At 35.2% G+C, this 23,816-nt stretch overlaps 1 protein-coding gene across 1 annotated transcript; it reads left to right on the top strand.

Moving 5' to 3' along the window:
- Positions 1-9,169: 9,169 nt before the first annotated feature.
- LOC121330956 (regulator of G-protein signaling 5-like) lies at positions 9,170-19,688 on the top strand. The gene is made up of 5 exons (XM_041277966.1): positions 9,170-9,289; positions 13,554-13,667; positions 14,986-15,047; positions 18,088-18,254; positions 18,551-19,688. Exons 1-5 carry the CDS (start codon positions 9,246-9,248, stop codon positions 18,707-18,709), a joined length of 546 nt encoding a protein of 181 aa, XP_041133900.1. The 5' UTR covers positions 9,170-9,245; the 3' UTR covers positions 18,710-19,688.
- The last annotated feature ends 4,128 nt before the right edge of the window (positions 19,689-23,816 follow it).

The following is a 23,816-nucleotide window of genomic DNA, read 5'->3' as shown; positions in this document are numbered from 1 at the left end:
TCATGCAAAAGACAATCTACATCTCTCCTTGGGAACCCTCAAAACTTACCTAGCAATCAATCAATATCGTCTATTCAGCCCCCCTTCAATCAATCCCAGCCGTCCGCTTTCTTTTCAGAGGAATAGCAAAGATTTCTTCCCCACCTGTCACCTCCCATCTACCATTTACTTCTGATATTCTCTTTAGCCTAGTCACAATCCTCTGCCAAGGTTGTTTCTACACTGTTCTGAATTTGCTGTCTCCTCTCCTCCAGTTTTCCATGCCAGTCTCTGAATCTCCTCTTCCTACAAATTAAAAAAACAGACGAGGAAGGTGCTCTAAGTTATAAGCACATATATTCTATTATCAATTCCAGAGGTCTCTTCCTCCATCCAGCCCTCAATCATATCCAGTGAATTACAAACTTGAGTGTTATTCATGAACGAGGGCTCTTCCCTCTACTTCCTTCTTGTTTTCCACCATCCTCTCCTCGTCCCCACTACACTTTCTTTGTCTATTAGGCTACTCCACCTCTGCAGCTGCACCCTCTTCTGCAGTGGTCTCCCTCTTGGAGGTAATTGAAGCTCACTTCCCAACCTTAGCAGCCCCGCCTGTGCTGGCTTCGTCCTCTGCGGGGAAGGTTCTCCGCAGTTAATCTATCACTGTCAACTTTTCTCTCCTTTAGATCCTCCTTGGGGGAATTATCGGTTGCTTCCCAGCCTTGGAGGCCGATAGGCTCAGTCTCACCTCCGCATAGGGAAATGTGGCATTTTATTGCTTTATAAACTTTAGCCTTGACCTGTTCTTCAGTATACAGTGGTATATACATGCAACATCTCTTTGTAGAGGGCAAGATAGTATGAAAGTAAATTAGAGATGATATGAGACATCTCCACAACATACAGTATGGGATTGCCCAATAAATTCTTAAACGTCGGGACTTTTTATTGTCGTTTTACTGTGATTCATGACAGCAATAAAAAATGCAATGAATAAATAAACTGTATTTGGATAAAGCATAACCAAGTGTGATTTCACAAGTAAATTCTATTTACATATACTACAGGAACATAACCTGTTTCCATTTATAATTTGACTCGAATTACTTCAAATTCATGTCTATTTTAGCTTTTTATTCCTTTAATCAAGGAGGCCTACTTACATTTCCAGTGATTACCTCTTATCTGATTAATGCAACGGGTACACAAAGATTACATGGGCCTCCTTTTAATCAAAGACTTCATGTACACCAGATACACTTCATATCTGTGCTTAACTCAAGTTACAAAACAACTATGCTGGAATAATTTCTATTTACAATAACTATTCATCATCATTTGAAATAAGGCTACCCCATCTAAAGAAAACATGTGCATGAGTTATTTTATCCAAGAAACTTACATTGTCTTTAAAAAGTATCAAGGAAAGATACATGTTTCTAGTCTGTTTTTCACACGTGATAATGACAATTAGCCCAACATTGCAGGGGTTTCTAATGAACCTGAATATAAATACTAGGGGTGTGCCTGGGTACAAGCACAATCGAGTATTCGTTTTTTAGTTCATAGTTTTTAAGGACATTCATTATGTCAGTGTGATCACATCCAGAAAACAAATGTTGTTTTGTGAAAGAAAAAAAAACTTTTTAAAGGTGTTTTTGTGTTGACATGTTATGTGTCCTTGTTTTAATGTGTAACCTGCTTCGTGTCCATTTTTAATATCACTGTGTATTATTTTAAACTGTAAAGGGCTTTGAGGTGTGCTGTATGAGTTGCGCTATAAAAAATAAAGATTATTATTATTATTATTATTATTATTATTATTATTATTATTATTATTATTATTATTTCATTATTCAGTTGTTTGTAGGGGTATTATTTATTTATTTTATTTTTATTTATTTATTTATTTATTTTTGGGGGGGGTCCTGTGTGGGCTATAGTAGTGGGTATATTGTCCAAGCAAGCGCTATGCAAGGGGTCAGAAGCTAATTTACTGTTACTGTGTGCTTTCGATACATTTTGTTGGGAAGAAAAGCAACTGTGTTGTGAGATATGGTGTCAAATGTACATATATCTTGTAAACACTTTAGTTTGCTGTTTCATTATGCATTGTGTTGATTTTTTTTTTCTTGTGACGCTATGCCTTTCAATGCAATTCCTTTTCTGTTTTAGTTAAACCTAAAATAACCTTTAACATTAGAAAAATATAACTCTCATCAAATCACTTAAGGACATGCTAGATACAATTTGGCAATGTAGTAAAATAAATACATTTTGTATTCCAGCTTCCACTGGACAGTTCCATAGGGGCTAAATAATTCCTATTTCCCACGGATTCCTTTCTATTTAAGGTATCACAGTTTAATGTTTTGCATGTATCATAAACATCTTTTATTAACTGTTAACAGCTGTCGTAAACTATCTCCTTCGCAATTGTTTAGAGGATAAAACCGAGGTCCTATTATAAGCAAATCTGCAGCAGTAGTAGATGCATAGAGCACCCCTAGTCTCTGTAAGTTGCTTTGGATAAAAGAGTCTGCTAAATAATAATAATAATAATAATAATAATAATAATAATAATAATAATAATAATAATAATAATAATAATGCCAAAATATCAAAATGTCGTTCTGGGCAACAAAGTATTTTTGTATCAGTGTGCCAAGTGGCTTTGTTGTATACATTTTTTTGTATTTATTTTTTAACACTTTATGATTTTCAGCAAACCTACCCCAAAAAAGGTTGCTATTGGTTATATAGATTATTTTAGTGTTTTATTTGTGTTTTTCCTAAACCTAACTCTCTCTGTTTACATGTGAAATATTGAGCTTCTTATAAGATATACAATTGGGACCATCACTATACTGCCAGTTTCTAGACTACAAAGGGTTAGCACAGTGATGTGTACCCAGGCTTCACCTTCCAAAACTATTGGTAAAAAATAATCAGCTTAAATGGGGCTATTAATTGTTGTATCTTAGATAATTAAAGTAATGTGTTAAACAATAGGAATCCACAAGACACTTTTATATTTTTAACATTCCTTTATTATTAGCAAAGGCCATCAACTTAACCTTAACATAGGCTTTAGGAACATGCCTTTTATTTAATAGGCTGTGTGCCATATGCAAGGTGAACAGTATACTTAATTGCAATATTATTTATGTTATATTATGTACGTTATTGTGGCAGTGTGCCCCGCCCATGTGTGTGTTATGTGTTATATGTTGCATGTGGTGTGTTAATGTTGGTGTATAGGTATTGGTGCTCGGGATATCAATGGGTCTGTGTAGCACGAGTGATTTCAAATGTATAGTTGTATTTAGGCACGGGGATTGTATAATCACTTCACATGCATATAAAGTATGTAATAGTATGTAAGCACAGGATTGCACAAATTGGTTCACGTGCTGGGATTCAAATGAATAATTAATTAGTAATTGAATCCCAGCACAACAGTATATAAAGATGCATGTTTTATTCACTCAGGGTTGTGTGTTCAGGGAGAAAGAACGGGAGAGAGTGAGGAGAGTAAAGTAAATTAAAAAAGCAATTGCTACATCATGCTGGAGGACCAGCACGGTACTTGTTTGTTTAGTGTTCGTCCCTGTTTGTTAGTGTCTGTTCATTTTATTTGTCTCTCTGTTTTGACCAACACGCCGCTTTCTTTTACAAAGTGTTTTTGTCTGTTTAAACTTTTTATTTTCAATAAACTGACGCAAGCAAGCGCCTTCACCATTTGACTCACAGTGCTGTGTGTGTTTCTTCCGGATCTGACGTCACCCCTACAGGCCAGCTTGCCACAGTTATACACAGGGGGTATTTGGTATTCATAAAATTGTAATATATTGTACAAATAATTTAACCCAGTTATTTCTTAATTATTTCTCAGCATGGTTAATGAGTAGCTACTGTATAACACATTGCTCACCCTGGTTCACACATGCAGCCGTGAGGGTTCTCCACAGATTCATTTCCAAGAACAAGGGAACTGGCTTTCCAGCTTATTTTTAAAGCATGTGGCCAGGGTTTGGTTGAGGATTCTAACGCCAGCCTTGCCATATCTAACACATAGTTCATTTATATAAACCAAAACAAAAACACACTATTTACTGGTGCAGGGCATTCAGACCTGCCACAGTTACATAAAACAACAAATGTGGTATAATTTCCTTAAATGGTGTGTCCTCCGAAAATAAACATGCTGCAGCAATGTACTGATTGAGAAGCGTGATAGACGTTTGATTTCCCAGTTATCACTCAAGTAAGGCTAGTCAAAAAAATGTTGTGGTCTGTGGAAGGATGCAAAATCAACCCCTGTTGGCAACAAAAGAGAGATTATATCAAAGGTTAAAATAAAGGTGAGTTTGATCTGGCACATAAATAAAAGAAACATAATCAAGTGGAGGGGAGATAAAATGTTTCAATATGCTAGCTGAAGTCTAATAAGAGCTTATCTGGAACAAGTTCCCAAGTGACTATAGCAATTTAAATGGGCAATTACCAGTACAATGTATCCACACATTGCAGGATTCCATTGCTCTTGTATTGCTTTTTTTTTCTTGAAATAAACATTTGTTGCCTGTTCACAATTAAAGTGTTGTGTGCAAGTCACAGAATTGTTTTGGGGCCATCGTTTACAGTGCATTTTAGTTTTTCCTCAAGTACAATGCATGTCTAACCAGTGCAGGCACATACAGAGGGTCCTCATAATTGTGTGAAAGACTGTTGTCAAATGCAATAGGAAACTTCTATAGGTGGCTGGAAGTGTGTAATAACATTAACATTTGGTGAAGATTGGATTCAAAATCAAGGGAGTTGTCATGTCCACCATGTAGAGTATGACAGACAGAATTATGAATATGCATTATGCTCATAGGCATGGACTATTTGGGAATTTCTATTATAAATTAAGGAGAGTAACAATCAGCAAACTAACAAAACATAAGCATTGATGCAAGTTGCTATTGAAGATAAAGATGTCACTTGTATGATTTCAGTTTCTGTTCACATATGGAAGTCCCAAAGCATCTAGAAATATGGTATTAATTGTGGTACATAAACAAAGTAATTTAATATATAATGTACTCTGTAGTTACATCAAAACGTCCGACACCAGATACTCCAGGTAATTTGTATTGTTTTGTGAAAGAAAAAGAAAACTAGTAATACCACAAAAACATCTACCCACTGTTGGTAAAATGTACAAAAAATTGCACCATATGGGTAAATAAGTAAATTTGATTCTTTGAAACAAGGGGAGTGTGAATAAGACCCCATAGGGTGTTGTTGGCTTTTCTTCAAACACAACAGCTACTCCTTTCTTTACAAAATATGGAGCTCAGTGATGTCATGCTTTTTCCCTGCCATTATAGATATTGTAGCAGAGGAAATGATGGAGAGTAGATTGCACTGTTGTGGCGTCAGACCAAGCAGTTTTGATTAGCCTGGAGTTAAAGATCAATAACCGGTTTATAACACTTAGCTAGACTACAATGACTTTCTCTTCCTGTTTGGCAAATACACCCTGTCTGACTGCCAAATTATATTTCACCCATGAGAAAACAGCAATCATTACACATGCCTATTATTTGAAAATGGCATTCCAAAATACACAAATTAAAATAGCTTGTTATTGGATGAACATGTTATATACGTCAATTAAATTATTTAAAGTAGCACTTCCCCATAAAACGCAACTATAATACATCCTAAAATCTTCCCCAAGTACAGTGAATATATTATTTTTAAATTTGCACAAATTAATCTCAGTGTATTTATTTAGCAAAGTTACACTAGAACCAAATTCCATTCCATTCAGGTGACTGCGGCTTTTGCAAATTATAGTTTGTGGTGATTGCTTGCAGTAACTAACTTCTATTGATTCTACCCCTCTGGCTGTTCTTTTTGGTGTAATAATCAATGATGCAATCGAATGCCCTGGCCTTTGAGACATTATTGGCTAGAAGTCAGATACCGCTTGATTGGAATCAGGCTACGTCACCATCACATATTCAGTGGATCAGGGACCTTCTGCAACTGCTAAAGTTGGAAAAACACAAATATACACTGTGTGGTTCCAGTGCAAAGAAAAAAAAAACAGCCTGGCTGACATTTTTAACCTGACTGATCAAACTGTTTTCTCTCTCACTTTCAGATTTTATTTTATTCATATTGACTACAGCACAATAACACAGCTTATCCACAATTATAACCAGTTAAATTCTATTATACCAAGAAACCATTGAGTGACCATAGCCTTATAGCTTGGAAATTACTTGTCTGTCCTTGAGTCAAGAACACAGCATGTTTCGATGTTTATTAAATGCAGTTTTTTAGTTGGTCAGTCACCCATTTGGGTAATCTTGTCTCCTTTCTTTTAAGTTCCTGCTTTGCATGAGTCACTGGCCTCATTTCTGAGAACAGTACAAGGGAAACATTTGAAGAAGAAAAAATCCTGACCTTTATGTCATGACATGTGTACATCCTAATTTAGGAGCACATGAGAAAATTATAGTCACTAGCTATTTTCCCCATAGCACTTGGGCAACCCATTCTCAAGCATTTCCATGACACACTGTTTAATGTTTTCTTGGCAGTAGACTGAAGTGTCTATAATGGAGAGATAATTATGTCACATGTTAAGTGCTGAATCCATGGGGTTCAGAACTGAGTCACCCTTTTGCATCTTAGAAGTCATATAATTTGAAAAATCTGTAAAAGGTGGTTAGTGAAGAAATATTGTAAAGAAATATAAAGGAAAGTGTTTCATTTAATTTAGACTCATATCCATCACTATTTAAAATAAATCACGCTATTTATTGGTGGCAGCTGAGCTGCGCATGGTTTGGAGTTCTGCTGTGACATAAATTGATTCCTCATGTTCATTGAAATGGGAGGAGCTGGGGGCTCCCGAGTGGCGCATCCAGTAAAGGCACTCCACGTGGAGTGCAGGATGCACCCTATAGCCTGGTGTGGCAAAGTGGCTGGTGAAGGGGGAACAGGTGTAGCGGTGATGCAGTGCAGGAGTGACAGGCAGACAATTGTAATCCGGTGAAAGTGCTTTTATTGTATTCCAGGTCTGGTGACCGTAAAATAACAAATCCCCGGAATACACAATAATGTGTAATGCACGGGGATAATAAAACAGGGCTCAGTCCCGAACAAAAATGAACACACGGTCACCAGTCCTGGGTGAGTGCAGTCCTGCTGGTGGTGAGTGCAAACACAGGTATTTTCGTGACGGTAGTGCAGTGGCGATCCGAATAGTGCTGACCCTCGGCGACAGCTCCAGATGTGTGCTTTAACTGTCTGGTGGTGCAAAAACACAGACATTTACAACACCGACAAACACAACACAAAACATGTAACATGTTTTCCTTTTTTATAAGAGCTCCTCTCTCAGTCCTTCTCTCCACAGAGCTTTACCCAAATGAAGGAAAAGTAATCCCGCATGACATCTTGGTAAACGGTTGCAGCTGCCTTATTGCTTGCAGCTGCCCCTCGTTTACCTTTTAGGTCAATATTGTCTTACAACAGAGTCTCGCTTCTTTCCAGGCTGACCGACTTCCCTGTCCCGGAAACGAACTGTCAGGCCAGCCCTTCCAGATACTTCTCCTCCCGTTCTTTAGCGCCCTCACAGGTAGGGAGGGAGATTTATCACCAAAACTCATTATCTTTCTGTCACACCTGGAGATCAGAGGTTTGAATCCAGGCTATGTCATTGCTGACTGTGACCGGGAGTTCCTAGGGGGTGGCGCACAATTGGCCGAGCGCCGTCCGGGTAGGGAGGGCTTAGGTCGGCAGGGCAATCCACGGTTCGTTGCGCACCAGCAACCCCTGTGGCCAATAGGGCACCTGCAGTTCTGGAGTGGTGCCATTCAGATCTGTGTTGTCCTCCGGCACTATAGGTCTGGTGGACTCGCTTTGGATCCACAGTGCAAAAAATGACTGATTGGCAGGAGCACGTTTCGGAGGATGCGTGTATCAGCCTCCATTTTTCAAGTCGCCAGGGGGTTGCAGCGATGAACTGGGATACAAATAGCAATTGGGCATTCCAAATTGGGGACAAAAACCGGGGTAAAAAAAAAAAAACATTGGCGACGACTAAATTAAAAATAAATAAATAAATAAATAAATGGGAGGAGTTACTGTCATTGTACTAAATAGCAGGCAGTAAAAAGTGCATAAAAGTATAAACAGTCTACAAATTAAATGTATTAAGTCTCCAGTAAATGATCAGTCAATCAAGAAGGTAAAATGACCTGTATATTAGACTTTATTAATATAAATATATATTTCAACAACAGGTAACATGTTTAAAAAAAAAAACAATGTACACCTCAAACTAAAAAGATATGATAGTCACTACTCAGAACTAATGAATTTTGTTCAAACTCAAACCAGCGTACTGTAGTCCTATTCGTTTTGAATTTGTTTTTAGTTGGAAAAATGAAAAGTCTGAACTTAATGGACAGTATAAGAATACAGTAAGACAATTCATAAAAGTAGACACAGTTTGGCAAGTAAAGGGACACCTACCTGTATGATGGGACATATGGCACATTAGTTCACTAACATAAAACAAAAAATAATCACTGAACAGCCATGTCTTGACCTGCTTGATCATGTCTGCCCTGGTGCTTTTAGCTTAGTTGGTTACAGATAATACCATTTTATTTATTTTTTTAAAAGTGATCATATACAAATGATGACGATCCTGTAGTCAAGATTTCAAAGATTTCAATGTAACTGTAACAGGCCAATATTACTTATGTGTGGTGCGACTGAATAATAATGAATCAGACACAGAGCAGTGGGTGTATATTGACACTCCGCACAGCTGCCCAGATTTAATTAACATACAGGTGCTGCCACTAGGGTACCAGCAATGTCCCTAGTGTCAGATTTAATAAAGAAAACAAAAGAAAGCAAAGCTAAAAATAAGATAACCCTAACCCTACTCCCAGTAAAAGGAACGTCCCGCTCCAGCAACCTACTACATTACTAACCCTCCCTGTACTTAGTTTGAGATTAAACCCGCTAAACTGACTTATTTCTGGGCTCCCGGTGTCCCGACATCCTCACGGTGACTCCGACATCCTTCATGAGCACCGTCCTGCTCTGACTGGGATTTGGGCTGGCTTTGGTCCAGCAGGCAGGCTCTATAAAACCCCAAGAGCTGTAAGACAGAGGCAAAAAAAAGAGTGCTTCACTGTGCACTGGTTGTAGATTGACTTTGTGAGAGAGCAGAACTTGTTAAAATGTGCAAAGGATTAGCAGCTCTACCCCAGACATGTCTGGAAAGGTGAGAAAGATTTTTTGTATATATTCTTTGAACTAACATGGTTCTATTACTCTCACAGTGTGATTTATATTATATTATTTATTGACGTAAATTTCCAAACTGTCAAAAGTATAATGTTTTGAATAGTTGCACATATTTTTTGTGCTATTATTTATTGATGGGCAGCTATATGACTGAACTTGAGTGACAAATTGATTTCCTAAAAGATAATGGTTATTTAAATCAAGAACATCTTAGTTTTGCTTTGACTAAACAAGTAAAGCATCAGATACAATGAATATCATCCACAGAATATGTGAATAAACTATTCAGATGGTTATGAAGTTGCATATTAATTCCTGGGTTACTGACAAAACGTGTTATGTATAGTGGTCTTAAAGAGTGGAATATGTGTTTTACAGGAGCATGTAACTTTCAACCATTTTCTTAAACACCTATCCAAGTGCATCACAAAATAAGAAACACGCTGAAACTAGAAAAGTAAACATCATGCAGTAAATATGGTGGCCAGAATAAAGAAGTAAATACATAAATAATACTAGCAATGTAAAAGTATACTTACTTGTAACCCATGTGGACCACAAACAAAACATCTTTTTTTAGCTAGTATGTATTAAAGTGATGATGTACAGTCACTTTCAGCAGGTAGAATATAACATTTGCCAGTCTTTAAACAAACAGTACCTTTACAGTGTGTATATCATTTTGTTTCATATCAGTAAAAAGGTTATAACTGATAATTGATTTATTTTAATATAGGTGACAGGCAGACTTTTATCTGAAGCTCCTCATTTATAAGGCAGCAGTGACTATATCAAATTAAAGTTATTATTATTATTATTATTATTATTATTATTATTATTATTATTATTATTATTATTATTATTTATTACTACTTAATTGGAAATGCGTTGGCCTTAGCTAGAGAACAGGATGTTTTATCTCTGTCATGGTTATTAGAGAATGGTTTAAAATGGACTCTTTCAAAGAAGCAGTTTGTGATATTCATGATATGAGCAACAGTGTATCACGGTTGCAATCTTGTAGAAAATCATTAGACTACTAGCTTTAATTTGTTATAACTGGGTACTGAGTACTGTACTTGCAATTATAGTACAGCACTGTACAATGCAATTTTAAGAAAATACAATGCAATAAACAGATCAAATTAAGCTGTTTTTTTTTTTCATTATCTATAGCCTGTTATCAAATAAAAACAAGTCTTGTTTTTTGCAAGAATGTATTAATTTTAACATGACAATTTTCCTGAAATGACAGGGGCATTTACTGTTGTTGCCATAAGTGGATTTTTATCACAATGGTGTTCTGTTGCATCACACTGCCTTGTCCTTCACCTTAATGGGTAAAAAAGGAATCAGGAGCAGATATACAACATTACATTCATCAAGCTAAAATGCATTGAATTGGAGATAAACTGAGCCTAACAACACATAATAGCAGGACCTAATTTAGTTATCTTTAGAAGTAGATGTGTATCATTCAGTAAAACACCCAAAGCACACCAAACATGTCTTCTCTAGCCTGCCCATATCCATCCCTTTGTTGTTATTTTAAACAGGCTATTCTGTACAACATATAAAAAGGGTTAAGTAGTCTTCCTGGCCCTTTTTGCAGAGTAAGCTTAATCTTGCAAAGGTCAAGAATGTTAGATAGAGTATATCATCTTCTCGTGCTTTGCGGGAATAGGAAAATACGATGTAGGGAGAGCTATGAACTGTCTCTGGCCCTTCCAATTAAGCACTTTGAAACATTTGTTTATTTTACATAGTATATCCAAAGTACAGTAGAACCCCAACATTACAAATACATTGGTAAAGAAGGCATACATATGACTGAAAACAAAGCATGACTACATGTTGAAGAAGAAGAAGAAGAAGAAGAAGAAGAAGAAGAAGAAGAAGAAGAAGAAGAAGAAGAAAAAAAAAATAAGACAGAAGAGCAGTGTTTAAGCAGTGAAATTCATAGTTGAGACCTTGGAGCTAAAGCCTGGCTACCCGAACTAAACCTGAGGGAACCCGATTATATGTGTTGGGTTTGGGTCAGGTCGGGTCAGGTGTATATTCTGTGTCAAGGGCTCGGGTCGGGCCGGGCCGGCTAGGTGTTTTATAAATAAATGCATTATTGCATTTTAGAGAGTGTTTTTTTCCTCTTGCAAATGCAAATGCCTCCTAAAATTACTTACGACTTATCATGGATCCCACATGAGCAAAGCTTTCTCGTGTTTATGCTGTAAAAAATACAGCCAAAAAGTAATTCTACATTAAGTATGGAGGTTGTTGATATAAAAAATAAAGCTGTCTACTGGAGAATGTTTAGCAGTGGAAAGTTCTGTCTCTGGAAATGGTAAATATTTTGTTTGGAAACATTTTGATGTTTTTGATCTGCGATAGTAAAAGTTCAAGTGGCAAACATTTATTTAAATATGACAGCAAAAAGATGGGAAAGTCATCTTTACAGCGGCACACCTAAAACGGACGTACTCGCCCTGCAGCAGGGCCAGGTCAGTCGTACATGGTAATTCCGTGGTTTGAGAAACTTAAATGGCATTGTTTTCACCAGTTTTGGTGTCCTCCAGTGGAAACACTGTTGCTGTTAAACTCACTGTTGGCACTGAGTTTAAAGTCTGGTGTGACACAATGACAAGTCATCGACATATAATTTGATGTTCAACGTTAACTTTGCTGTTTTTAGCTAGGTTTATCCAAACATGAAGCTATATGTCTGTATCTGAGACTAACTCCCACAAAATATATATACACACAAACAGCCAAATAAGTTCAATTTGTGCCTGTACCCAAATTACTTTGAGGACCACTGGGTTGGACCAATAAGCAACCAAAGAATCAGTAACGGTTGGCTGAAAATGTGCTTTCAACACAGACAGCTGCACAACCTAGTGAATCAATGGTTGTGCAAGTGAATGAATGGTTTTAATTAAATTGTCACACTTCATAATGATAGGTAATAGATGTACATGTACCAGAACAGTTGAGTGCTGAATTAGTGATTTCTCTTTTTATTTTTACAAGTAGTGTTGTTGGTGTTGTACTGTAGGTGGAACAGCATCAAGGAAAACGATTAAAACTTTATCTTGTATGGTCCGTTTTATAACTACGTTACTTGTTCACATATATTGATATCCTTAGGGTCAACGTATCCTACTGGGATAAGCAACAGCTGGATTTTATTAGAGGATTTCACACTGTTAGGGAATAACCCTGGATTGCATCAAGTACCTACCATGGTTATCTCTTAGTCATTCAAATGTCCCAAATGGGCTTGCTTTTTCTTTTTCTTTCAGACAATATCATGATATAAGGTCCCCATGATTTGTTTTGTTGTCTTTTCATTCATGACAAATACATCCTTATGAACTTTAATAGGAAACAGTATTTGTTTCACTTATGCATATATAGTGGTAGTCAAAAGTGTACATACCCCAATGGAAATGCTTGGAAATCTTTTTGTATCCTTCTCCAGCTTTATTTTTTATTTATTTTCTGCCTAAGGTCTTCAGATAGCTCTTTATATTTTCCCATATTGACTTATTAGTAATGACAGCAATCATCCTATGCCTAATCCTTTTATACTCTCTAAGACTGTTTACCTACAATCCAGCATTTTCTAGACTTTGCTAGAATTAGGTTCTGCAATCTAATATTGAAATTTCTAGCAGTTTGTATACAATACTATCATAGCATCAAAGGGTATGAATACTTTTGAATTAGCATGTTTGGAGTTTTGCAAAAAAAAAAAAAAAATGCTGAAAAAAATAATTGTAATTTCTTGTAACTTTGTTTCCTCATCCACAAAAGTAAAAATTTTGCTAGATTGTTCCTATAATTATTTGTTTTCGAGAACTTTCTAGAAATTAGAAATTTCCATTGGGGTATGTAAATAACTACAATTGTATAAACACATCTCCCACATCCATTTAATGTATTTAATTATTTGTAATCATAGGTTTATTCCAGTCCCATCACTCACTACTGTATATTAAACTACTGTACATGCCAGTAGATTAGTCATTCAGTTTTCAATGTTTTCATGAGATTCTCTAAACATGCCCCTAAGCTTTAAAACATTCCATACAGTCACATACATAGTTTACAAACAAAAGTATTTGTTCATATGTATTGCTTTTAATGAGTTTCTGAATCCTGGTCATTTTTATGCTTTTGGGAACTCACACAATTGTTATTAGCTATAACCATATAATATTTGTGTGTATCTCTTTTTATAGAGCTAAGGAGATCAAGATTAAATTGGGGACACTCCTTCAAAAACCTGAAAATGCCATTGACCTTATTATCCCTTACCCAGAAAAGCCTGAGAAGAAGCCAGAGAAGTTTCAGAAGTAAGTAACTTTGCAACATTCAAATCTAGATTGGTGGCTACATAAATGTGAGATGTGTTGTGTTATTATCTATTCTTTTGTGTGAGGGACACTGGAAACATGCCCTGAAAACATTTTAATAGATTTTCTGACCAGCATTTGTAGTAGTAATTGATTATTTGATTTAGGTTCTATTATGAAGTATCGGTTAGCAGACAAGAGGGTACTATTCTCAATAGTAATGTGAATTGTGCACAATGAACTGGAATGTTAAACATCCTTTTTAGATGAACCATATAATTCAGTTTTTCAAGTTTTAATCTCAACTGAGTGACAACAGCTTCTACTCATAGGGATAGGAACCGACATAAATGAATGTAAGTGGCACAAGACAGGCTGTGCTGCTTTTTTCAGTATCGTGTCCATCGCCCATCTGTTCTCTTATAACTGGTTTCATCATTAGGAGACTAATTTCATTAGGAATAAAGCCCTTGAGCAAAATGCTCAGAATAAGGTACAGCAGATGCTCTGTTGTACTTAATAAGACCATGTCTTACTGTTATGATTGGCCGTTACCCTGGCCACATAAATGATTGCTGTTAAATCAGTCCCTATTTAACAAAGGCCTGTGTACTTTGTTATACTGCCAAGTAACAGATCATGTTTAGGATTAATAATAGAACTGGGAACTTTAGAGGTTTCAAGCCTGCTAATTTAAGGTCAAATAGTTTTGTATATGACCTTTTTAACTTGGCACTGTATGCTCTGTTATACTGTCATGTACCAGATCAAGTTTAATTACAAAACTGGGAACTTTGAAAATGTCACGCACACTAATTAAGGTAAAATAGATTAATTAGTATATGACCTTAGCACTTATTAAAAAGTTACTTATTGTGTTTAAACTGTGCTTTATTTAGATAACTTTAATGACTGTTTCAAGTATTCTTTTGTTAAGAGCGGTTATTTAAAGACCATTTGATTAAAAAAAATACAGAGGCTTAGAGGTTTTACAAAAGCTTAGGTTGTATTGTTATTTTGAAAAGCATGATCTTATCTAAGTTTATAAACACCTTTCTAAAACAGTCCTTGAAAAGCATTTCTTAAAAGAGACTTTATAAAGTTTTGTGAATAAACAAATTAGAACTAATATGGGTGCTTGGAACTCCTATCCTTCAATGTGTACAGTAGCGACTAGGAGATTTGTACTGACCTTGAAATCTCTACATTCCCACAGATATACTTGATAAATCTAATCAACTTTCTATATATAACACTGATGAATACAATTTCATAGACAATTGGCCATTGTCAACCTCCCATATGTTTTATTTTACAGACCATCACCAGAAGAAGCACTGCAGTGGCGTGAATCCCTGGATAAAGTGTTTCTCAACAACTGTAAGTCATTGCATCTGCATCCCATTATCTTAACACACACGGTCTCTTCAAAATCCCTGCTGATATAAGCTTATTAAGCATACACCTTTACTTTAAAGTGATAAGCTTACTTGCACAATCATATTTATTTTTTTGTGCAGAATATACTGTCCATAAAGGTAAAACTGCTACAGGTTACATCACACTACCCAATGCCTTCTCCTTAAAAAAAAACAAAGGAAAAGCGTTGTGAACCTCTCATCCCCAAATAATAAAATATAATAGAAACATATTAAGTGGATCTTATTGAAATGACACGCCTCAGAATATTTAGCTAGTCCTGATTAATTTATCATTTTGTTTATAGTGTGGAAAAGCCCAGGAACATGAAGTTCAGTATGTACATTGTTCCTCTATGGTATACATGAACTGATTAGTCTGTTTAAACTTGCAAAGATGTTTAAAAACAGATTTTCAGTAAAAGCAACTGACTTTTAAAGTGACGAATGAGCGTTGACTTCTAGCTGGCTTCAGTGCAGTAGATTTATATGGAATATTTCACAGGTTATTTTCCATTTGTTAAACAGACAGCAGTTGACATTTACAAGTTTATTTTGAAATGAGTTTCTCTTCTAGATGGGAATGTTCTAGCAGGGCAATGGCAAAGCAATTGTTGTGCAAGTTTATCAACAATGGTAGGATCCACAATTGAAATATATATATATATATATATATATATATATATATATATATATATATATAATATATATATATATATAATAGCATCACAGTGGTATGAATCAATGTGTCATAACAAACAGTTTGAAAAGAAAACTTTTCTTTGTGGTAGTTGAGTTTATGAATTACTGAATAGAAACCAGAATTATCTGTGGAAAGAAACCAGCAGCCCTTATAGAATAACTTTTTTTATATTTAAAGAAAAATAATAATGGCAGAAACATAGCAAAAGCATTGAGGCAAACAAGCCTTCACCAGTGCATCAGTGCACACTGGTAATTGATTTACAATGTAAGCACCAGTGTGCAACAATATGAGGACCACTATTAAATATTTGTGAGTTCACCAGTGATTCTGAATGCCAAAGTTTCCTTCATCTAGGGGGGAAATAGATATGTGTGTGTGTAATATATATATATATATATATATATATATATATATATATATATATATATATATATATATGCTAAACTAAACTTTCTGTCCAAACACAGCTGCCATCTGTTAGAAAATTAAACAAATACTATTGGCATTTGTCTGGTGTTGGAGATAAGAAATGTCAAAGGTAATTTATCTTTCATTTATTGATGGTGCATGAGTGAGGCGACAATCTCAGCATCTGTGCAGCAAAGCAGAATGCCACTTTTATCAGAACGCAAATTAAAGCAGTGTAGCTTTATACACTGCAGTTCTGATGAAAGTTTTTTTTTGTGAAATACAGATACTGGTACTGATTTATAAGTGTGATAAATAGAAACAAAAATATATAGCATTTTTGTGTAACACACTTAGCAATATTGTGTATCATCCACTTACTGGTACATCACAATACCGCCATAGTTTGGCTTTAAAACACACATCCATGAAAAGTATGCTAACTACAGTATAACAAAACATTGGAAAGCTGGTAACAGCATACCATACAATTTTAGCTAACATGGAGATTTGGAAAGTAATGTTGTAGGCCATAGCCACAGAAAAAAGACAATGTAGTTAAGCCATTGAAATACACTGCAAAATATGAATTAGACAAAGCTAATGCATATGCAAAAAAATATCCACAATCCCCAAGAGCTTGGGTACCAGTTGCCTAAAATATTTTCTTCTGAAGTTGTATTATGATAACCTCTTAAATGTTAACATTGAAGCCCTTTACATATGTCTCTAGGGGTAGATTCCTAAGCAGAAAGACAGCTGTAGACTGCCACGCTTATGCCATGGCACTCGTCTGACAGAGGTCTTTTCATTCATTTGCCAAACAGAGGCCACTTCAGGATAATCTGCTCTTTTTAATAGGAAGTCCTATATAGAGTGAGAGCTGCTCCCTTTATCAAAAGTTCTAATTACCATTGATATTCCAGATGGAGTTTTTTTTTTTTTTTACATGCACTTTATTTATCCATTAACTTGCCGAGATGTTTTTTCTTAAGCTGGAAAAGTCACGTCAATTAAAAAACAAATGAGAAAAATTTGAAAAAATGTTATTGAAGAAAAAAATATTTACAATTAAAAATGTAAGGTGTGAAAAACAAAATTTCAGTGAATATTATTATAAAGCTTACATATAGAATTATGTAGAATAGTCACATATAATATATTAGGGCATTCAGACATGGAATGTATTCGTTATATATTATATAACCGTCATATAGTTATTCCAGTACCATATCTATATCTTATATATTATCTATAATATACATTAGTTTGGAATCTGTACCATCGACCAAGGTGGTCACATTATATTCGATTTCTTTTTTTCAACTGTTCTGTAGGGTATATGTATATATGTATATTAATAGTCTTCCTTGAAGAATTGTATGTGTCACTGTTTGGCAGTTTATCGAAATAGAGAATAGAAATGTTTTTCAAAGAATGTCAGCTGGACATGATGTTAGCTTCAAACAAGCAAGGGCTGAAGGAACGTTAAGTGTTTTTATATTGTTTTTATGTTTTCCTTTTTTCAGCTTATCTTGGCTTTTGTCAAAAACACTTTAGACCCCAGTGAGATTTTTTTAAACATTGTAAGAAGTTATTAATCATGTGTGACTTTATTTAACTCGTGGTCTTTCAAGCCAAATGCCTTTAGCTTATAACTGATGCACAAGCACTTTTTCTGTAAAGATTTGTCAAGACTTTGTCTTATATGGCATCAAGCCCCAACACAGCCAAACATCAAATTAATTTGGGCCAGATTTGTCCTTTAGTTACCCCACAATAGCTTAAGTTGCTTAAAGGCTTCATATGTTGCATCTGATTCCTCTCTGCTACATACAGTACAGTAATAAATTCAGAAATAGATGTTTCCATCTGGTCTATTTTACAGATGGGCTAGCCACTTTCAGAAGCTTCCTGAGGTCTGAGTTCAGTGAGGAGAACATTGAGTTCTGGATGGCCTGTGAGGACTACAAAAAGACCAAGTCTCCAGTGAAACTGGCCTCCAAGGCTAGAAAGATCTATGAGGAGTTTATTCAGAAAGACGCTCCGAAAGAGGTTGGTTGCAAAAATACTGATTGCATATTTCATACTGGAGTATTGGTTTCAGCTATTTGGTTTGATTGTCAGGTTTGTAGAGAATTCTTAAAATACTTTCTCTTGTTACATTTTATTTTAGAAATGATATCATGAAAAATGCATCTCTCACAAGGCCATGTTACTGCAGGAGCTACAGCTCGTGTATTATTGAAGAAAAATTAACTAGAGCATCAATAATACCTGTTTGTGACAATTGCCATTGCTTACCAACTGATAATTATTCTAAATGTTAACCCACTATCGTTGACCAACAGGTGAACATTGATCATTTCACCAAAGATGTGACCATCAGAAACCTTGTGGAGCCATCACAGACCAGTTTTGAACTGGCCCAGAAGATGATCCATGCCCTTATGGAGAAGGACTCATTTGGCAGATTTTTGCAGTCAGAGCAATATCAGGAACTGATATAGCAATGTTGTTGGGCTGTGTAAAGCATATCATCTTCTAAATCTCAGTAAACATTTCTTAACATCTCTTACTTCATACAAATTCCATTATAATGAATTGTAACACTTTGGTTTACAGGTTGTTTATCCAACTGTTTAAAAACCACTGTTTAATATCTTTGGAGGATTTTTTCCCCTGGTTTGAATAACACAAATAGTTTTATTAATACTAATTCACAAAATGAAATAATGTACACAACAAGCCTAATCTTAAAACAGGAATAACTAAATGGTGGCCTAGGTAGAGAAGATGTAGCATTTCAGTGGTCTGACAGCTGAAGTGTACAGCTGTCTCCAAAAGTTATCATCACCTAAAATCTTTGAGATTGAGACATAATTAAAAAAAAAAAAAAAAAAAAGAGCTTAATTTAGACCTTTTATTTAACATCATGTAATCAAGAAACTACAAAATGATATCACAAAAGTGCACCGGAATCCATAATAATAGTACGGTATTTCATGTTAGATTTACAAATGCCATTTTTTTTTTGTAAAGTACAGAGTGATTAAAAAGTAAATTTACCACATCAACGCACCATATCACTGGCCATAGCTGTAGATGCTTCTAGCATGACAAAACTGATCGTCTTGTTATAATGACACTTTCAGTCCCAGTAGAAATCTGTATGTGTTTATATACTGGTATATAAAAAACACACAATTCAATTGGGATACGCAAGGAGCTATGGATAGATAATCTTAATCTACAACCCGCGTCGGTTTTTTACAGCCTTTTCCAACTTGCTTCAAGATGGCTTTGCACAGCCCACGGAATATTGCAAATGAGCTGTTAAGCAAACAGTACATTGCTGTTAACCTTGGCCTTCCCTGTAATACGTTTTGTCAGTGTCCCTTAGGTACTGTAGTAGTTATACTAAGTAATGTGTATAAAGCATAATATGTGTATACCATCAAAAATATAGATTTTCCTGTTTTTCAAAAATTCTGTTTGAATTTTACAGTAAAACAATATTGTCAAAATCCCTTCGTAAACAAGTTTAATGTTTCCCAAGATCTAGTTTGGGAACCATTTTAAAGGGTCAGCATTCTACAAAACCTGTTCTAATGCACTGTTCAGCTCTTCAGCTAACTTAACAACTGTTAAGTATACCATTATGTATTCCAGGCACATTGTTATCGTTACAAAACATCTTACATGTTTACAGAATTGGTTGCCCTTTATTCAAATGGAACCGGTGTTAAACGATGCCCCTCATTCTTAATAGATACACTTAACATTTGAAATGTTGTGTTGGGGAGGATATATGGGAAATGCAATTCATATTTCATCTTTGGGAAACTCACTTAAAAGATTCTAGTGCAAAACTAGCACCAGCAAACCAAGCCTCCTCTCCATACCAGTACTATGCCTGAGAAAGTTTCAAATTTCCTTTGATATGCTAAGTGGTTTCACAATTACCACTAAACTGCAAGTGGATATGTTGGGAGGTTTAAGTAGGAGTGAAACTAAATGAACTAAATGAATGGCAGAGTGTGCAATCCAGACTCATTCCAAATCATTTATTTACAGGTAATGAAATGCATTCCCCTCAAAATTACAGTAATGATTAAGTAGGGATGTAATATTACCCACATAGTTTAGGATTAAACAAATATGTTTCTAATAATAGATATGGCCATATTAGGCTACAGTCTAGTTCACATGTGTTGACTTCATTTCAGTAAACAACTATTTGTCTCTTAAGTAAATCTCAATAATTTAAATCCTGTTGCAATCATCCATGTTCTTGTACAGTCTACTAGGGCTTTCACCTCTGGACCTTGTTGCTGTTGTTAAAGCTCAGACATGTTTTATGAATATCAGACATTTGCTCAAATATTTATGAGTTCAATCTTTGTAGAGGGTTCCCGAGTGGTTCACCTGGTAAAAGCACAGATGTTACAGCACATTTTCGCTGGAGATTCCCAAAGGTGTGTCACATTGGCTCTGATGCTCCCGTGGGTTAGGGAGGCAAAACAGGTAAGGGCTGTTTCTCCTCATCATGCTACGGTGAACCCTGCTGGCCAGGCACTCAATGAGCTCAAAAGCGGACACCTGCAGGGCTGGTCTTTGTCCTCCAGAGGTTGGTAGCTTGCTGATATCTGCTCTCAAGTTACTGGGTGTAAAAAAGGAAGCTGCCTCAGTGGTGGGATGAGAGGACATCCACTGAACCTTCAAACTGGGGAGAAAATGGGGGTAAAATTGGGCACACTAAATTTAAAAAATGTATAATAATTGTTGTGAACAGGGCCTTTGTGAATAGGGTGGTGATCTATCTGTGTAAAACATCTTTATTCCATTTACTGCTTTTTTAACAAACACACTTATATAGACCTTTTTTTATGTATTGCACACTTAAATATATATAATATGTCAATCTGCTTACAATATTTAATGTCTATTAACATATACCTTTATGTCAAGAAAATAAACATTTCAGTTCTTTATTTCTTTCTTACACTGTTTTACCAATATATAATATACCTGTATGTTAACCTGTGTATTAAATATATTGTGTTATTCATGTATGTTTTTTATTGCACAAGGTATAAATCAAACTTAAAACATAGCATTGACATCATTTAAGTGCTTATTGCCATCCCATTAAAAAATAAATACTGCAGGTCAGAAATTTCAATAGTAGAAAATGCAGTTATTTGACAACCCACCCTATCTGTATAAAAAAGATTTGGGGAATTAATAGAAACAATACATTCAAAAGATTGCATTAGAACTGGAATGCACCCAAAAGAAAAACATGTAAATGCCTAATTATGTAATCCAATTAAAAGTCAATAGTATTTCAGAACAAAAAGACAATTAAAATAAATTATTAAAATACAAAAATAATAGTGCCCTGACCATATTGCTACCCTTTTGGAATCAAAACCATTCCCCAAGACAATAAATGCACATAAGGACTTATTGGGTCAATGCTGAAACCATAGTATGACAACATATGCATGTAATTTGTGTTATAGTCAACAATATAAAAATGCATTAATACCATCATTTTCTCAAGATGTATTTATTTATTTATGCATTTATGATATGTAAAAGTGCATTCTTAAAGTAACACTCCTGTGAAGTCCAGTAATATAAATTGTTTAATTTAAAATATGCAATAAGAAATAAATCATGTCTATATTAACATATTACTGGTTATGCAACACATATACTTTGCTGTAATTCCCCTACTGACTAACAAGATTCAGCTGGAGTATCCCAATTATCCAAACTGAAAATAATGAACTAATTACCTCATTTATGCCATAGAAGATATGTATGCTATTCGACATTAAACCAAAAACATCCAAATTGTTTAAAATATTGATATAGAGGAAAACATATTGCTAGAAAATTAATTATGAGTTGCTTTATTTTATTTGCATGGTCCCCTTAAAAGTGTACTAGCTTAGCATAAAATTAAACAATGTTAAACTATTGCATACTCGTTTTTTACCTTTCCTCATCATTCCATGAGGGAACACGACTCCCAAGACCTGAAGTCATCTAATTTTGAAAGTTTCATCAAGGATCTAAGTGCAATCTGTACTACAGCGCTGCCCAAAGGCTGGGCTTATTTTCCAAACTAACACTCTACTCCTCAAACGAGTGGCGGCAGAGATCTTAGACATAATCATCCCTCCAAGAATGTCCAAGTAAGCGGACTGTGCAGGGTCCTGGTACACAAAAACACTTTTGACAGGATGTTGTAAATGTTATACCTTGAGATGTCTAAATAAATGTAGTTCTGCTAGACTAAAACCACACAATGGCACACACTATCCAGAATGTATTTCACGTTCAAGGTTTGTTTATAACACTGTGCTATTTAAAGAGACATGTGCTAACTAATTTTGTCACATAAGATACAAAAAATAAATCTATTTGATAAGGAATATACAGCATTTTAACATGTATTAACACTACATGTTAAAATCTGTATTAGAATTCTTATTCTAAGTTTGATCCAGATCAGACTGTAGTGCCATGGTTCGTAGATCTGTGTATAACAGATGTGTTATTAAAGGTCAGAATTGTTAGCAACAAATTACTGATTATTACAGTAACATTTCAATGATGAATTTCTATGCTATGTTATAAATAGGGCTTCTGATTTTCAGTTTTAACCGATAAAAACTGATAAAAACACCCCCGGTGCAAAAAAAAAAAAAAATGTTATAGCACGTTATTATTATGGTCTGACTAATGACATTCTTTACAACACATTTATATATGCTTTATTAATTGTTTATAGCAGATCCTTAAGTATATATTTTTTTTAATTTGTTTTTAATTAGGTTGACAATTAACGTGCTGTAGTGTGTAATCCTACCATGTGCAGTTTTCCCCATATAGTGGAATGAAAACACCATTGTGGGTTGCAAGCTCTCCAGGTGCACCATCTGTGATGTAACAGAATATGCACAAATAGGTGTGCAATTGGATTTACTGACAGATAGACTAGCAAAACGTAATGAGATAGAATTACCAGAGAAGAGAAAAAAGGCTGACTACCAAAACGTGTCATTTCTAGCCCTCACGTCCACAATAACCTTTAATTACCTAAGAAGGCAGCAAATCGAATGTGTAAATTATTGAAAATATGGCTGACATTTTTGGTATATTAACTTTAACAAACACTGGTTTCGTTGAAATATCTGTCAATATTAGACAACAGATTTTCCATGACCCCATGAATTCCCGCCTGCTGTGAAAATGTGCTGGCCTGCCTATGAAGTAATATTATACTAACGGCAATGTATTAGAGATCATTGTTTAAAACCATCATTGTGGTTAAGATTTAACAGAAAGAGTCCCATTGGTTTCCATAGGGGTTGTAAGTGAATGCATTTTTTAATCCAATTAAAAAATATATACATGTTACATGTTCACAGGACTTGAGTGGTCAAACCAGCTGGGATCAACTGGATAACTTGGATCCAAGGAACGTTTCTTATGCTATGGTAATTGCCAGATGCTACAAAGTCACATTGACCTGTTCTATTATTCAGTTGTGCGGTGTATAGACCTTTCACACATGACTGTGATCTGCTTTGCCTATCA

The sequence above is a fragment of the Polyodon spathula genome, chromosome 18 (assembly GCF_017654505.1).
Source record: "Polyodon spathula isolate WHYD16114869_AA chromosome 18, ASM1765450v1, whole genome shotgun sequence".
Classification (NCBI taxonomy): Eukaryota; Metazoa; Chordata; class Actinopteri; order Acipenseriformes; family Polyodontidae; genus Polyodon; species Polyodon spathula.
Note: the sequence above shows the minus strand (reverse complement) of the source record. Positions and strands in the feature narration are given on the sequence as shown.

Excerpts from the sequence above, each read along its gene's own strand:
- LOC121330956 (XM_041277966.1), top strand. The coding sequence starts at position 9,246 with ATGTGCAAAGGATTAGCAGCTCTACCCCAGACATGTCTGGAAAG. Across the intron at positions 9,290-13,553 it reads CCCCAGACATGTCTGGAAAG|AGCTAAGGAGATCAAGATTA; the intron begins GTGAGAAAGATT and ends CTCTTTTTATAG. Across the intron at positions 13,668-14,985 it reads AAGCCAGAGAAGTTTCAGAA|ACCATCACCAGAAGAAGCAC; the intron begins GTAAGTAACTTT and ends TTTATTTTACAG.